We start from the raw sequence: 16,169 nt of genomic DNA, 5'->3' as shown, positions 1-16,169 counted from the left end.
TTATAGCCTGAGGACTTACTTTGAGTTTCTTGTCTAGGTAAGCAGGTGAAACCCAGCCTTGGCGAGACGGTGTGGTTTTAGTGGGCTTCGTACGGACCAGCCATTTAAGTGGATTGGCTGAGTCCAGCACTTCGACATACTGGCCCTCCTTCAGAGAGATGGCTTCTTTGCTGGCCATGGTGGGGTTGTAGTCAGCCGTAGCCACATAGATGTCAAACATCTGTAAATTGCATCCAACAGAATTAGTTAACCCCCTTCAACATGGTGTCCCTATTTTGGTTACAGGTATCATGGCATGTCAAACAAATATTTTGAACGTATTCAAAGATATCCCACAACTCGATGTGTTGTGAGCTTGTAGGTCGGCTATTTTTGCTATTCGTTGTACGAGGTTGTTAACATGGAGGTTTTCATTCTGGGTGACACAAGATGCTATTGTATTCACATATTTAATATTTGCATATTCTATTAGTTTAATAAATAATATGTTTTAAAGCTTGCTTCATACAGTTTTTCATATGGAAACATATGATTGTATAAAGAGCAAAAGCCCAAACACTTTTTACTGCATACTGAATGCCTGGCCAAATGTTCCTTAAGGAACCATTTTGTTTTATAGAAACGCATTGATTAATGTCAATGCAGTAAAAACATAAACTCAATGCCACAATGTAATAACAAACAACCACACTGTGCAGGTGTCCATTGAGAATGAAAAACCTCCCGTTCATTATCGATGGAAAAGCTATGGGATACGGACAGTATACATGTTTTATGTTCACAAATATGCACACATTATTTTCCTTTTAAGCGCCAAGGCAAGAAAGGCAAACAGAAATACAGTATCGAACATTATTATCAAGCCATAAAATCAAGTATGTAGAAGGAAGGTTTCAACTGAGCATATTCACTCGGCGTATACATGACATAAGAGCGAGTGTGAGAACACGGCCACACGGTCTCACCTCTCCCCTGGCTTCGCCCTCGTCAGACTCAGAGGACGAGTCGGCGATGAGGGAGGGAGGGCGAGAGCGTCCGTGGTGGGGGGAAGCCGAGGGGGTCTTGGTCTCGTCATCACTGTCGGCTCCGGGGACGCGCAATGAGGCTAAGGGGCGAGAGGAGAGAGGAGAGGCGTGGCTGGGAATCCCAAGGATGCAGGAAAACACACACATCTGCTTCACTACGGTGTTACGCTTGTGTTAGGAATGCAAACGGGTAACGCCATAACCGTCTAAACATTAATATCTCTGTGTAAGCATGTACGTAAACCATCGCCTGCCAAGACTATACATAATCAGTATTAATCACTAAATACAATTAACTCTGACAGCAAGACAGCAAAAACTCAATAATGCTTCACAAAGATACAGAACACAGACAAACACTAAGAGGGACAGAGATGTTTGACCCGTGTATAAATGTCATCAGCATATTATGCAGTGTGCTATAGCTAACACTTCAAACTGTGCCGACAGCTCTTTCTTACATTGATGATGACTTTGCTTGTCTTTGAAGTGCACTATAGTATATATGGGTCTTGTTTATGTTGAGAAAGTAACACAAAATTATTTCCACAAGTACTCGTCTGGTCCGCCAATAGTGGAACTCTAAACATCGATCTCACCATGGTGCTAGTTGTACAGCACAAGAAGACTAAATCGACAAGTCATGGACAGCACTCCTTGTGGAAAGAATCTATGTCTACCGTGAAGATTGATGCACTGGTGGTGATACATACTGGATGCTTTGGGCCATGATTTCATCCACTGGAGCACTTGATGATTCTGTACACTGTCTGAATAACAAATCAATGACTGGTGTGAGCATTTGAATGGTTTGTACTGAAGAACTGACGCGTATGAAAAAGTTAGAAAGGTGGAATGATGATGTATGTCGTTGTCTGGTGAAGGAAGGAGATGTGGTGGCAGGACATACACATACAGTACACCGTATACACACACACAAAAACACACCGTAAAGAAGAGAAACATTTATTTCTCCCTCCCAGGTTTGTTGTCAATTCCACTGTTATTTAGAAGTGAATTCCAATTCAAGAATTGCACATTTAATGCATTCAGATGTTCAGTGTTAATGCAGTGTTCCAGTGTTAATGTAATCGCAATTCTTGAATTAGGTCTTTAAATTCACTGAATTGCATCCAAACCTGTTCTACTATAAATTCCACAGAAAACACCAAATGCATATGGACAGAAACAAGAATGTATCCAACATTTGATTACGAACTGGTCAGTTCAATTTATAATTTATCATAACATAGCATGAGCTGTGATTTGATATTTTGGCAGTAGCATTTAGTCTACAGGTATGTTTTGCAGCCAATGGCATTACCACATAAATGAAGCCTTTGCCATGGACAAGAAAATGCCACTAAAAACAAACTATACTGTTTGATAATGAACTTAAGTTTTTATTTTCCTTTCACACATTCTGTCCCATTCCTTTTCAAGTTAATTAAATAGTGACAAATATATATACAGTATAAATACATTTATAGTAAATGATATATATACAGTATAAATACATTTATAGTAAATGTATTTATAATGTATCAGTATTTATGTTAATTTTCTATCAGGGATTATGTTTCCGCTCTGTCTGTCTGTCTGTCTGTCTGTCTATGTTTGGAGAATGTTCCTCTATGACTGAAACATCACATTGTTAAACAACAACCAGGGATTTTGTTCATGGACTGTGATCAAGAACATTACTGCAAACTGTTCTCTAACAAACTAGTGTGGTGTTAATTAGGCACAGCACAACAAAACTGCCCAGCACATGGGCACATATTCCACTTCTCCCCAGTGTGTAAACCTGATGGTAGATACCGACCACTGTTCAGAAAATATGTACTTAATCAGTTTTATTCCACGGTTCTCAGAACACATAATAATGTTGATAATGAACACACAATGTATTCTGATTTGAACAAGCGGTAAAACATTATTTACCATCCAAAATAGTCCAACGTCTAATGACAGTAATGGAACTCACCTTGAGTGAATTTTGCTGAAACCATTTCAGTGATCTGGCTGGTAAGTTTCTTGAGGAATTCCTCTGAACCGACCTCACCTAGATATGGCATTTTACCCGCTGAGTGCAGAGAGATAACGCATCATGACATCAATTCTGTATAATGGATTAACACATGATGCTGAAACAGAGTTACCGGTAGAATAGTTTGTCTTACCTTTGTCTCTGTTAGCCTCATCCTCTGGAGGACTGATTGTAATCACCCTAGAGTCGAATGAAAGGTTTTCATGAGATAACTTTTACGATGTCTATGTAGATATCATTTACAATATAAATATTGAATTGCCAAACATAGACACTTACTCTGGAACTTTGGTCTCTAGCTTTTGTTGCAATGCTGGTGAAAACAAGAGAACAAGTACATGTTAGTAATCGATCACTTTCCTATCTTCTTTAACCCTGTAAGACCCGGATATATTTCTACTTGCAAAAAAGAGATTTCAACCTTACTACTACTTTGTACTACTAGGACTTTGCAGAGGAAATTATGTAAAAAAGAAAAAGAAAAAAGTTGTATGCACATTTATATAATAATTATATAATAACATAATAAATTAATAATTTACATTTGGGGGATATCTTTCACAATAATGAATAAAACAAGTTCTAGACATTCTAATGATAACAAGAAAACATATATTACAATTATTTAAAATTACTTTTATTATGGTTACAGGTCAAATGTCATAGGTTAAAAATTGTTAAAAATTGTCCAGACATTTTTATGGCATTGCAATGAAGATCAATGATGACGTTTAGGTGAAAAAAGAACAGAAAAAAAAAAGATATATATATAAATATATATTATTTGGTCTCCCTGGTCCTTACCGTCGCCCACTTCCAGCCGAGCAGTGCAGACAGATTGTCCTGCCCGGTTTGTGGCGATACAGGTGTAGGTGCCAGCGTACTCTGTGCCCACGTCCATCAGGATCAGGCTGTGCTGGCGCCCAGAGCCGGCGATCTTATACCCTTTGGTGTCGGGTTTGATCCACAAGACGTCTTCCACGGACTGTTCCTTTAGCCAAGCCACCGTGGGAGTAGGAGATCCTAGGAACAAAACAGATGGCATAACGCATAAGAACTATGGTGTCATAATGTACAGAATGGAGCCTGTCAGTTCATAATCGGATTCTGGGAACTGAAATGCAAAGCATCACTGGGGTTTCTGTAAAAATAATTCTGCAATTGAAATCATTCTTTTTCTCCCACTTATTTGTGTATCCTAGTCGCTTTGTTGTCACTGCTACCTCCTACAGACAGCCCTACAGAACCACATGTCTCCTCTGAGCTCTGATACAAGCGGCGTGACGACAAAGCCGCTTCTTTTCACCTGATAACACAGAGCTTTACATGGAGGAGGTACTGTGACAACATAACGCACAGTTCCTCCTAGTTCCCCACTGAATAGGCACCCTGGGCAAACTGTAGGTGTCACTATCCTGAGTTGACCCCACGCCAACGTGTTGGAAACACTCTGCCAATCCCGAGGCCTCTCCGCAGAGGATTCAGGGATTTAATATATTAAAGGACCACTTCACCACTTTTCAACCTATCTTCATATAATAGGTCTTCACTAATAATCATTAAAAAAATGGGGCAATCTTTTTCTACTCAGTCTCATAGGAGGGCTGTGGGCAATTCAGAAACCGTCTTCCAGTGACGACATCGATGTGAAATACAAGCTAATAGAAACTGCTGGTTTTCTAGTCCTGAAAAGTTGCAATGCGAAAATGGAAGCCATCGTTCTCACGATAATGAAAATCTAAACATTTTTGTAAAAAAATCTTGATTGAAAAAGAATCTGCCTAATGATGATGTCACTGGAGGACAGTTTTTAAACTGCCCACAGCCCTCCTATGAGACACAGACCGAGTAGAAAAAAATTGTGCCATTTTTTCACGATTATTAGTGAGGACCTATTATAAGAAGATAGGTTGAAAAGTGGTGAAGTGGTCCTTTAACGAGGCTGGAGCTTCTGAAGTGGAAATGCTTACTGCAGGCAAGACTCTTTTTTCCCTCCCCCCTCTCTCTCCATTGCTCACGTACCCATGGAGCTTATCTTAGCTTAGCAGATCAGCCCAGGCTCTGCCTGGGGGGGGGGGGGGGAGGAAAACCGCATAGAGAACAAACCTTCCACTTTGACAGACAACGTGATGCTGGTGCCTTGTTTCACTTTGCGATTGTTGAACCTCTCCAGGAAGCGAGGGGGCGCCAGGGGCTCCTTGCTGTCTGTAAACAGAATGGTGCGTCGTTATTATGCCACTGTGTGTCTACCATAGAACCTAGAGTATTATTATAACCAAGCACATGGATGTAGATTGAATTAGAAAAGTACCTTTCTTTGCCCAATCTGCAGGCATTCTCTCCCCTGGAGCTGTGAAAGAGAGTTTGCAATGTTTAAACACAATGTGTACTTCCCCTATAAGCCAGAACAGTGCCAAAGAAATACGCGCTGTAAGCTCATTTGAGCCACATCGTCATTCTATTCTATGCATCGTCGCGGGATGGATTCACTTTCTTAGCGTGATTAAAGTTTAGACATTTATAAGGTCTCAAAGCTCAGTTTCTCATTTTGAGGAGAGAAAGGACTATTGAGCGTGTGCGCGGCCACGTGCGGGTCGGATCCGTGTGGAGGCATTGGTTTTTTTTTAATCGCTGGATTAAATGAAATTTAGAAAGACGAGTTCCCTCATTTTTGGCACCGGCGGGTCGTGGAGAGAAGAACGAGGTCCCGCGTTCTTGGCATACATTCGGTTAACCTTTCACCCAAAATGCAACGTGAAACACCACCAACAGTTAGTTTTGTGTGTTGTGGGACTGCGATGCAGTCAGACTCATACCTAGAACCATCAGCCTGGCAGAGGAGTAAGCCGAACCAGCTGCATTGCTGATGTACGCAGAGTACTCTCCCATGTCCTCTCTCTTCACCTCCAGGATCTCCAGAGCGTGAACGTCGCCCCGCTCTACCAGAACCTGGACTCTCTTTGAGGCTCGCAGAGGCTGGCCGTCCTTGAACCAGTACACCCTGGGTCTGGGGAAACCTGAGAGGGAGACACGACGGTAATAACCAGGAAGCGAACGCAGCTGAGACCCTGGTGATTGGGTCGGAATGACATTTGTGGCGATTTGATTGGCTGAGCACAGAATGTGATGTATGATGATGTATGTTGATGTATTGTATCATGATAAGAGCGCCCCTTTTTGAGGGGCGCTAGCCCCTCCTATACAAAGGTTTAATGTTTGTCTTTAGTTTGTTTTGTAACCCCATTGACAATGAAGGGAAAATTTACATCATAATGTGCCATTTACGTCACATTGTCTCTTTATTGTCAGTGGCGTTTCATGTTTGTGTTTTACATCACCATTACATCACCTAATCAACATGAGTTAGACTTTAATATATTATCGCCCCTCACTTCACACGGGACTGATTTTTTTAAAATAAATGAATGCAAGAATAATGTTTTCTATTTGAGCATGCTAACTTTCAAGAGAAAGGCTGTATAGTTGCTTGGAATCCCCACTGATGATGTCATCGTAGGGCAGGCTCCTGAACTGTCCACAGCCCGTCAGTGATTAGACTGATTAGATGGGAGTGAACGAGCAGAGTTGAGTGACATTCCTGGCTTCACAGTCAACCTACCCTTTACTCTGAGCTGCATCTTAGCACTGGGAGCGCCCGGGCCGACGTGCATGTCGTGGAGCTCATCCACCACTTGGGGGAGCTGTTCATCTTCGGCTACGGACTCGAAGGCCTCAGTTTCCCTGCTTCAGGAGAGAAGAGCAGAGCAGCACTCAGTATTTACTCATATTCATTTAGGTTATTATTATTATTATTATTATATATATATATATATTTCTTTTTACAAAACTCTATCAAGGCTGTATTAAAACTCACCTGGATGCATAGCCCTTGGCACTGACATAAGAAGACGTCTCAGTGCCGTCGACTGCAGTGTCATAATCTGAGCTGCAAGACACTGCGTAAGTGACAGATGTATTAGTGTTATATCGTGAAAGCCACCAAACACAAGAGTGCCAGGTACGGCTTCAATGTCATCGTCTATTCACAGCGCAATATATTGAACCTAAAAGAAAAATCCTTTATTTGTAGACAAGGCATTTGTTTTCGTCAAAGTCATTCAAACATGCCTAAACTAACCTGAATAATTGGGTCACTTTTTGTGCAAGTTAATTAAGTCATAGAAAGATTCTCCAGGGACTATATTTTCGCTTAGAACGTTGAAATCATTCCATGCATTATGACACATTCAAACAACAATAACATAACTGAAATTAATGGAATCCCGTGGCTTCTCCTCGTAATTCAAACAAATCAGGGCATGCTTTGTCAAAATGGTCGGCAGCAATGCCAAGTGCACACCGAGTTGTAGTCAATGGGCTACAGCTAAAAATGCCAGATCACCGGTATGATCCTTCAAATTAGTGTTTTTCAACCAGTGGTCCGGGGACCACCAGTGGTCCTTGGGAGGGTTCCAGGTGGTCCCCAGTAAATGATGGAGAGTTGGTAACTAAATGGACCTTTATAGATCTTTAACTCTCTTAAATTCTATTGTTAAACATCTGCATTAGTTAATTTACAAGAAGTCCACACAGTATGTACGTAGAAGAGTTGTTAATTTGATCAACGTTTGCCTGTTATAATAATGGTGCCACATCAACAAAATATTCTTAAGTTTTGGGTCGGAGAGGCTAAATGTCATCAAATGGTGGTCCGTGGCTAAAATTCTGAATAAATAATGGTCCTTCATATGAAAATGCTTAATTGGGTCGTCCACTCACAGTTAACAGTCTTTGTATTGAGTTTGTGCTTGAAATGTACTGAAATTCTGCAAACTGTTAATAAATATTTCAATCAATCAAAAAAAGGACGGGAATCCTTTTTGGCGTTTCCCGTAGTGCCGCGCTACGAGCTTGTAGATCTGCTATTTCTTTTTAATCGTGAAAATGTGGTGCAATCTTTGAATATATATTCTTTCAGAACGTTTTTAACTCAAATCTTTGCTTCTGAGGGGTTCCTGGAATAACATATTGTCAGATGGGGTCGGTGGCCAAATACATATATGATTGCTTTTGGGGTCCTTGACATGAAATATTGAGCACCACTGATATAGAAACATAAGAATTTCAGAACACTGTCAGGATTTAGAAGCCATTTAAAAAATAAATACGTCAGGCCTAAATGGGTTAAATGTGCACATTACGTGTATCATCATTATCCCATTTTGGGCGGGAACCCCTTTTGGTGTCAGCATTACATTATGCTTCAGCTATTTTTTGAAAAATCGAACAACGACTGACCATAGAAACATAGCTCTCTCAGAAAACTGTCATTTTCAAACGGACACCTTTTTTAGAATCTGATCTCAGGTCAGAATGGGTTAACAACCGCCCATGACATATCATGTGCACTCCCACTCACTGTCGACCCTGAGCTCAGCCTTGGTGGCGGTGATGCCGCTGCTGTTCTCCGCCGTGCAGCGGAAGACGCCCATGTCCGTGGGCAGCACGTTGGTGATGATGAGCTGGTGGCAGCCCTCCTGGTCCTCGTTGATCATGTAGTGGTCGCTCTCCTCCAGCGCCTTGCCGTCCTTGTACCAGCGCACGGCGGGCGACGGCTTGCCGATCACCACGCAGTCGAAGCTGACCGGGTAGCCGTCGGGGACGTCCTGGTTCTGGAGCTCCGTCAGGAAGACCGGCGCAGCTGGGAGGACAAGAATAAAAAAATAAATAAAAAAGGAGTTAGATTCAACCCCCCACCGAATAGCAAATGATCCATGTTCAGTTCAAATAGAGCACAGAAGTCTGACGTCGATATCGGTAGAGGCCGGGCGCTAAATCCACGGATTCATGTACTTTTTATTTGCATTGTAATCCCCCATAGGGGGATTTTTAGATCGCCTCATAAGAACTGTGTTTGAAAAATCCCAGCCGTTTCACTCATAATGGATGTGAAGAATCAACTCGCGGTGAGAAAAGTGAAAACACTAATGTTACTGCTGCTGAATTAGTTATATTTTCTCTAGAAACAGACTGTATCAAATATGAGGGACTGACTGTCATAAACGATACAGAGACACCTCCCCGACAATATCACTGAGACAGTTTGTTTATTCTTTAGACCACAACTCTTATATGAGACGATTTTAGGATGACCCCATGTTATTTTCAATAGAGGAAAAACGTCCATGAACCAGGGGATGAGCGAGTGACGTCAGGACTTCGGCGCTCTATTGTCTTCTATGAACCAGGGCGAGATGTCCCTTCAGTTTGGGTCCATGATATGGTCAGTCCTTACCGGTCTGGATGGTGCAATATGTTTTAAATTAATGCTGAGCACAAAGAATGGCACATTGAATGCATGACGGCATGCAAATAGACCAGAGAAATGGAATAGAGTCATTAGATACAAGTGGATGGAAATGGATAGCAATTAGCAAAAATGAGAAGTAAAGATGGATAAACCACAGCATTCAATTGTAGCAAACACACAAGCAACAGAGAAGACGGAAAGACTACATTAACATTAAACACGTAGTGAAAACAGACGAAAGAAAGAAACAGACGAGACTAAACCAAACCAATAACTCACAAAAGACATTAGCAAGCATAGTAACAAACAGTGTGGAAAACACAGAACGACAGTTATCAAGAGACTATGGACATCACATTTAGTTGAATGAGTATTAAAAAGTGAAAAAGCAGAAATTGAAGGATGAAGGATTATTTCTTCCAAAGCTCCAAATATTGCCAAGAGTGGAAGGTTTACAAAGGTTAATGTTGATGATGATTGACATGTTATACGTATTAAAAGGAGGGTAGGTAGATACTCGTATTGCTTTCCTACCAGCGGCTCCGGTCATAAACCCAGGCATCTGTCTATCCTGCGTGGGGGTTTGCGTGCCGTCCTGCGTGTACCCCATCTTCATGATACGCAGCTCCGCCTTGACGGGCCCCGCCTCCAGGATGGTGGTCTCCACGGGCACCCCCTGGGCCGTGAACATGGCCTGGAAGCGCTGCGCCGCCACCTCGGCCTCCGCCCGCGCGTCAAAGCGAATGTAGATGTAGCGCTCGTCCTCGCGGTACGACTGGGGGTCCGGTCCGCCGGCATGCAGGAGGTCGCCCTCTTCGGCGCTGAGGAAGGGCTCCTCCGCCACGTCCGGGGGGAGACTGCAGCGCAGGAGGCGGCGGAGCCGCCGGCTGGCCAGCCTCAGCGACTCGTCCATGTCGCTGCTCTCCGCCTCGCTGTCGGTGCTGTAGCCGACAGTCAGTGGGCGCCGGGCGGACGACTCCCGCTCGGCCCCCACCGTCACCTTGCCGCTGTGGCCCGTGACGCCGAATTTGTTGGTGACCTCGCACGCGTAGACGCCCGTGTCCTTGGTGGTGACGGCCGTGATGACCAGGGTGCAGGTGCCGTCGTTGTAAATGTCGATGTGGTGGTGCTTGCCGTCCGCCAGGGGCTCCCCGTCCTTCAGCCAGCGCACCTTGTCGGGTTTCCCCTCCGCCACGCACTCCAGGTGAACGGTTCCGCCGGGCTCTTTGCTCTGGTCCTTGAAGGTGTCCTTGAAGACGGGTCGCATGACCTTGCGGGCCTTGTAGCCCTTGAAGGCCGCCTGGATCTTGATGGCGGCGCCCGTGAGCTCAGGCTCGTCCTCGTTGCCGATCTCCAGGACGCTGATGTCCTCGACGGTGGCCTGTGTCACCACGGTCTGCTCAGACATCTGGAACTGTGCGTAGAACCTCTCGGTGGCCAGAGTGTCCGTCTGCTCGTCCGTGATGTGAACAGACTTGCTGCTCTTCTTCAGGTACGACACCAGATTAAAACCACCTGAAAGCGACTCGTCCTCCGAGCCGGGTTCCGTCCGTTTCTTGGGCTCGACAGCCTTTGCCTTCTCCTCCTGCTCCTTTGTTTCCACTTTCTTCTCCTCCTCCTTTGTTTCCACTTTCTCCAGCGCCTCCTTGACCTCCTCTGACACTTTACCGTGGCCTCCTTTGCCACTTTCCTCGGGCAGTTCCGAGATGGAGTCGAGGGTAGGCTCTCGGCTCATGCGGCGTTTCTTAGCCGAGGCCTCCCACAGCTCGTTGAGGGCCCCCTCTGCAGCAGCCTCGGGGGGCAGGCCGGGCTGACCCCCTTCCTCATTCTCTGGCTGCTGTACCTCTCCACCTAGAACCACAGCAGTGCACCCGACATTGTTTTGTTAAAAAGAAAAAATGAAAAGAAAAAGGAATCCACACAACACAACTTACCCAGCCAGTGAGAGAGAGCCACACCGCATTTGATTCCCGACTGACCAAAACGTACCATTAATAAACCCTTTGCGTGGGACTCCAAATTAGTTTGACGGACTAAGGACTAGACACGGCACAAAAACAACAGAAGCCATGCGAGGAAAGCGGCTTCAGCGATGCGGTTCTTTACCTTTTATGGTGAGGTTGATGGAGCTCTCGGCCTCACTGGAGGCCACACAGGTGTACACTCCCTGGTCGCCATCTTCAAAGTCCTTAATCAACAGCGCTTGCTGCTTGCCCTCCGTGATGAACTGGTACTTAACCCCTGACTCCAGCTCCTTGCTGTCTTTCAGCCATGTGACCGATCGGCCCCCTACTGAGAGCTGGCACTCCACACGCGCCATCTTACCTGCCTGCAGGTCGGGACAAGTCAACGGCTCCGTCACCGCCACCGGAGCCTCTGTGTGAGAGAAAGAATCAGACGTCATATCGTAATTATATACACGATAATTATACACTGTTAGAACCATCTACTGTGGCCTGGGCCGTGGCTCAGCGGTCCAGGCACCTTGGCTGGTAATCCAGTCTGGCAGTGTGCAGCGGGTTCGACTCCCGATCCCGACGGCCTTTACTCCATGTCACCCCCCCCCCATCTCTCTCCCCATTTCCTGTCAGCCTACTGCCTATCCCTCCATAAAAAATATAAAATAAAGGCGAAAGCCACAACAACAAAAAAACATTAAAAAATAAATCATCTACTGTGTTAATTGTAAATGATAACACTGAGAGTAATAGTTGACAGTTTATGCAGACATGTGATGATGATTTGGTATTTGAATAGTCATTGGCAATCATGCCCCATTCAAAGGTCACGCCATAAACGTATATACGCACCAAGCTGCACCGCCTGAGGCAGTTGGACGGGCTCCCCGAGGCCCGCTCTGTTCAAAGCTGCCACTCGGAACCTGTAGCCACTGCCCGGGATGAGGTTCTCCGCCACAAACTCTGTGTTGCACACTGGCTCCGAATGGCACGGCAGCCAGAGGATGCTGTCGCCGACCCGCATCTCCACCCTGTAGCCCAGGACGGGACTGCCTCCGTCGTGCAGAGGAGTGAACCAGGAAAGCGTGACCGTTTGCTTGTCCTTGCTGAGAACCTCTGGGTCTTCAGGAGGGTCTGGCACGGCTATGGGGGAGAAATACATATCGACCGTCAAGAGGTTTCTAAGAACACCGATGAAGAGGAAAATAAATAAATTCATACAATGTTGATGGCTTTTATGATATTTAAAGCTTCTATTTTTGAATGAAGCCTTGAATGTCTGACATCACCCTCATTTGAATAAAGTGATTAATCTGATTAAATGAGTTAAATGAGTGTAGCCTAATCATTATCGGCAACAGAAAAACTACATTGGTTTAAACCTGATGAACAGACGAATGCAAAAAAGAAAAAAAAAGGTTTTCTGCTATTTGGCACAACAAACAAGCAATGGAATCCAAATATCCAAGGAAAAGATTAATTGAAGCTAATAAGCTATAATACATTTTGTTAAATTCGTCAGTATTCTGTCCCTGTATTATTGTTATTTGTTATTTTCAATAGTATCTGAGGAATGTCACAGAGGCACTGCAACTTTAAGAGACACATGCCACCTGTTTTGATGATTACGTGTTTCTGATTGGTTGTCTATACCTGTGAAATGTATTTAGTGACATGTCAGCCTATTCTGAATCATGCCTGAGGAAGGTCGAAGGACCGAAGCGTTGCATTTGGCCATTAAATAAAAAGCTCTTGAACCAGCAAGTGACAGTGTGCGGGCGGGTCTCCCTCCTCCTCTACAAATTCGTCAGTATAAAATTAGTCTCTGAGGCTAGAGAAGTGTTTCTCCAACACTTACTGATGATGGTGAGTTTGGCCAGGGAGAGACCTTCTCTTGCTGCAAAGGTGATTTCCTGCTGGGGTAAGGCAGTTGCCTGTCTGAGGACGAGACGGTAAGAGCAGCCATCAGCCCTCATGGCCCAGGATTCGTTTGCCTTCAGTTCCACACCGTTGGCATACCAGGCAACTTCCACCATAGGGACAGGCTCAGTCAGCTCCACACAGAACTCCACCTTCTCACCCACCAAGGCCACCTTGTCCTCCAGACCCTTCACAACCTCCACTTTCCACCCTAAGTACAACACAGGAAGCAGAGAAACAGTGTGAGTAAAGCATTCTCACTATTAGTAATGTGTTGCTGTCGGAAGGAAACCACCTACAGTACCTCCATTTTAGATTTTTAGTTTTTTTGCATAAATCAGTGCTACGTCTTACCATAATTTACCCTAAACAAAACATTAAAGTTCATAGACTTGGCTGGCCTATGACGTAATTTCGGAAAGCCATGCTTTGGAGGGGCTAGCGCCCCTAAAAACTGTTACAGAAGAGAATCGAAGCGTTCACAGCGGTTATAAACCGGGATTATCCATTGTATTCACCTTGAAGGTGAACAAAATCGATAACGTGACCATCATACCGATGAGATTCTGGGCACATAAAGATTCTGAGCAAGGTAGGCCATTATTAGTTTATCACTCGTCTCTGCTGCAAACAGTGGAGACCTCTCCGTGGTTGAGTGGCTTTTTCCTGAATCTGATTACCGTCTTGCTTCTAAAATGTATTGTATTTGTGCATGAGATCTCCACGGTTCTAAAGTCTCTGTTTCTTATTCAGCGTGGCTTGTGATATTCTCAATAAATTACTCAACTGCACTAGAGAATGTATTCCAAGGGTAATATGACATGATTACAACCATTTCACTTCCCCCCACATACATTATTTATAATGTTGGAAGACTTGTTTGCTCTTGTTTTCCTTTGAAAGGTGTGATTTTGAGACAAACAAATTTCTATCTATCTATCTATCATAAAATGAGAGTGAATGGTGTCAGCTTTTGCATTTCTCACTATTATGGTACCTACAGTAACGTTCTGCCACTCTATTGGTGTGTTTTCCCAGAGAGTATTGCACAATGCGTGCGCTATTGCAGTCAGTCTGTTATGTGAATGGCAGTGGCCAGTTTGTAATGAATTAGCTTTAAGTAAAGTATTTAAATACAAAAAAGAAGGTTGTCCTATCTGGCTTATCATCGCTACTTCCAGTTCCTCAATCACAGAGCACAGAAGCAACGGATAAATATGATGGACAATATTTTGACTTACCTCATGTTAAGGGTATCTATAAAACCTTTTTAAACCAATGTTCCAACGTGCTCCCCAATGGTAAACGGATAAAACAACAAATAAATAAATACATACTGAACTGTAATAGCAGCATGACTCATATCAATCCTGCATTAAGGCCGTATAACATATGCTCGGTTAACTCACTCTTGACAGAAAGCTGGGCCGATGTGGATGCTGTGCCAGCTTGGAAGGTCATGATGCCAGTGTCTTCAACATGTAACTCTTTCAGCAGGAGCAGGTGACGACGGCCATTCTCAAATGTCACAATCTCAGCATTTGGTGACTCCTTTATTGGTTTGCCATTGAGAAGCCAGCGGCAGTCCTTGCTCTCAGGGCGAGAGATGGCACATTCAAACAACGCCTCACCGCCATCGATGGTCTCTGCGTTTTCCAGCCCCTGTACAATTTCAATGGGCTTACCTGTAGAGTGCATATGTGATAAAAAGAGACAAAAAAATAAAAATCATTATTTGTACGTGAGCTTCATGATGTTGACGTGCATCACAACAATAAAAACAAAACATGTCAATGGTAACAATAGTAAATAATAAGAATAAAAATAAGGATAAAGCAAAGAAAAAGAAGACAGAGCAAATGGCACTGGTAAAAATCAAGAAATCAGTACAGCACTATGTTGAGTAGTGAAATGGACTACTACAGTATCTTTCTATAAAGTCCAGGAATATCCGTTTGTCTGTCTGTCCTTCACATATCGCAAGAACAGTTCATCGGATTGACTTCCCCACTTGCTGTAACTGAAGACCGAGTTCCGTATCGGCTCGAGTATGAAGTCGCTCGGTTTTAACGTCTCTCCAGAACCGGCACAGGGTGCTCCGAGCAGGGTATCTCGCAAACCGTTTATCTGGTCGCCTTCACACTTGGCAGGTGTATTGCTGAGGATCCAAGTTAAGTGCATTGTCGAGTGTGAAGTCGATCGCACGAGCCGTTCTACACACACACACCACACCTTCAGGTGGTTTCAATCTGGTGTCATACCTGAAGAAGAGCAGCAAGTCTGCTCCACCAACCCTTTTCACTAGTAATATTAATCTGGTGTCATACCTGAAGAAGAGTAGAGCAGTAAGTCTGCTCCACCAACCCTTTTCACTAGTAATATTAAAGATTGCATTCCAAAATGCAATATTTACATTTTGGAAATATAAGCATGTGCACATACTGTACTGGTAGTGCACATTCCCAATTTCGATAGCTGTGCAAAATTATGTACATTATATTAAAACTCCTTCGATGCCAGAGGGCGCCAGAGCTCTACCCTGCCAAGTGCCTGAACGACCACCAGAAAAAGCTAGCGGATGTTTACCAGAACTAAAGGTCGGCCATCTCACATCAGAGCAATGGTGGTTGTTTTTCCCGTGCGATCATAGTTTTTGTCATATGTATGTCAAATTAATCTCTAATCAAGCCCCGGATATCGCATTTTGAGCGCATTATGAGGCATAATGCAATTAAAGATGGCATGCGTGTGTGCACACGGGGATTTTGGCCGTTTTTACGTGGACGCTAGCGGTCGTTGGCAACAAATGCAAAAAAGAAAAAGGCAATTTAATGTTTTTTCCTGGATTAACCACACTAAGTAAAATCTTTTTATCTCGGGCATGGCGTCCTGGACAAAGGGAAGTT

General features: G+C 44.0%; 1 protein-coding gene across 29 annotated transcripts in view; it reads right to left on the bottom strand.

Moving 5' to 3' along the window:
* The window catches only part of obscnb (obscurin, cytoskeletal calmodulin and titin-interacting RhoGEF b), a 100,778-nt gene that overhangs the window by 14,521 nt on the left and 70,088 nt on the right, over positions 1-16,169 (bottom strand). For all 29 annotated transcript variants that reach the window (XM_080779247.1, XM_080779275.1, XM_080779259.1 and 26 more), the window contains 18 exons: positions 14,673-14,948; positions 13,202-13,474; positions 12,196-12,486; positions 11,492-11,761; positions 9,920-11,236; positions 8,495-8,776; positions 6,950-7,031; positions 6,695-6,819; positions 5,892-6,092; positions 5,387-5,425; positions 5,182-5,280; positions 3,880-4,098; positions 3,355-3,388; positions 3,209-3,255; positions 3,013-3,111; positions 1,739-1,795; positions 966-1,105; positions 20-220 (listed from right to left, as the gene is read on the bottom strand). In XM_080779247.1, the coding sequence (XP_080635373.1) occupies positions 20-220; positions 966-1,105; positions 1,739-1,795; positions 3,013-3,111; positions 3,209-3,255; positions 3,355-3,388; positions 3,880-4,098; positions 5,182-5,280; positions 5,387-5,425; positions 5,892-6,092; positions 6,695-6,819; positions 6,950-7,031; positions 8,495-8,776; positions 9,920-11,236; positions 11,492-11,761; positions 12,196-12,486; positions 13,202-13,474; positions 14,673-14,948 (4,052 nt within the window). The remainder of the gene's footprint in view (positions 1-19; positions 221-965; positions 1,106-1,738; positions 1,796-3,012; positions 3,112-3,208; positions 3,256-3,354; positions 3,389-3,879; positions 4,099-5,181; positions 5,281-5,386; positions 5,426-5,891; positions 6,093-6,694; positions 6,820-6,949; positions 7,032-8,494; positions 8,777-9,919; positions 11,237-11,491; positions 11,762-12,195; positions 12,487-13,201; positions 13,475-14,672; positions 14,949-16,169) is intronic.

The sequence above is a fragment of the Protomyctophum bolini genome (genome assembly GCF_963924005.1).
Source record: "Protomyctophum bolini genome assembly, chromosome: 12".
NCBI classification, from domain to species: domain Eukaryota; kingdom Metazoa; phylum Chordata; class Actinopteri; order Myctophiformes; family Myctophidae; genus Protomyctophum; species Protomyctophum bolini.
Note: the sequence above shows the minus strand (reverse complement) of the source record. Positions and strands in the feature narration are given on the sequence as shown.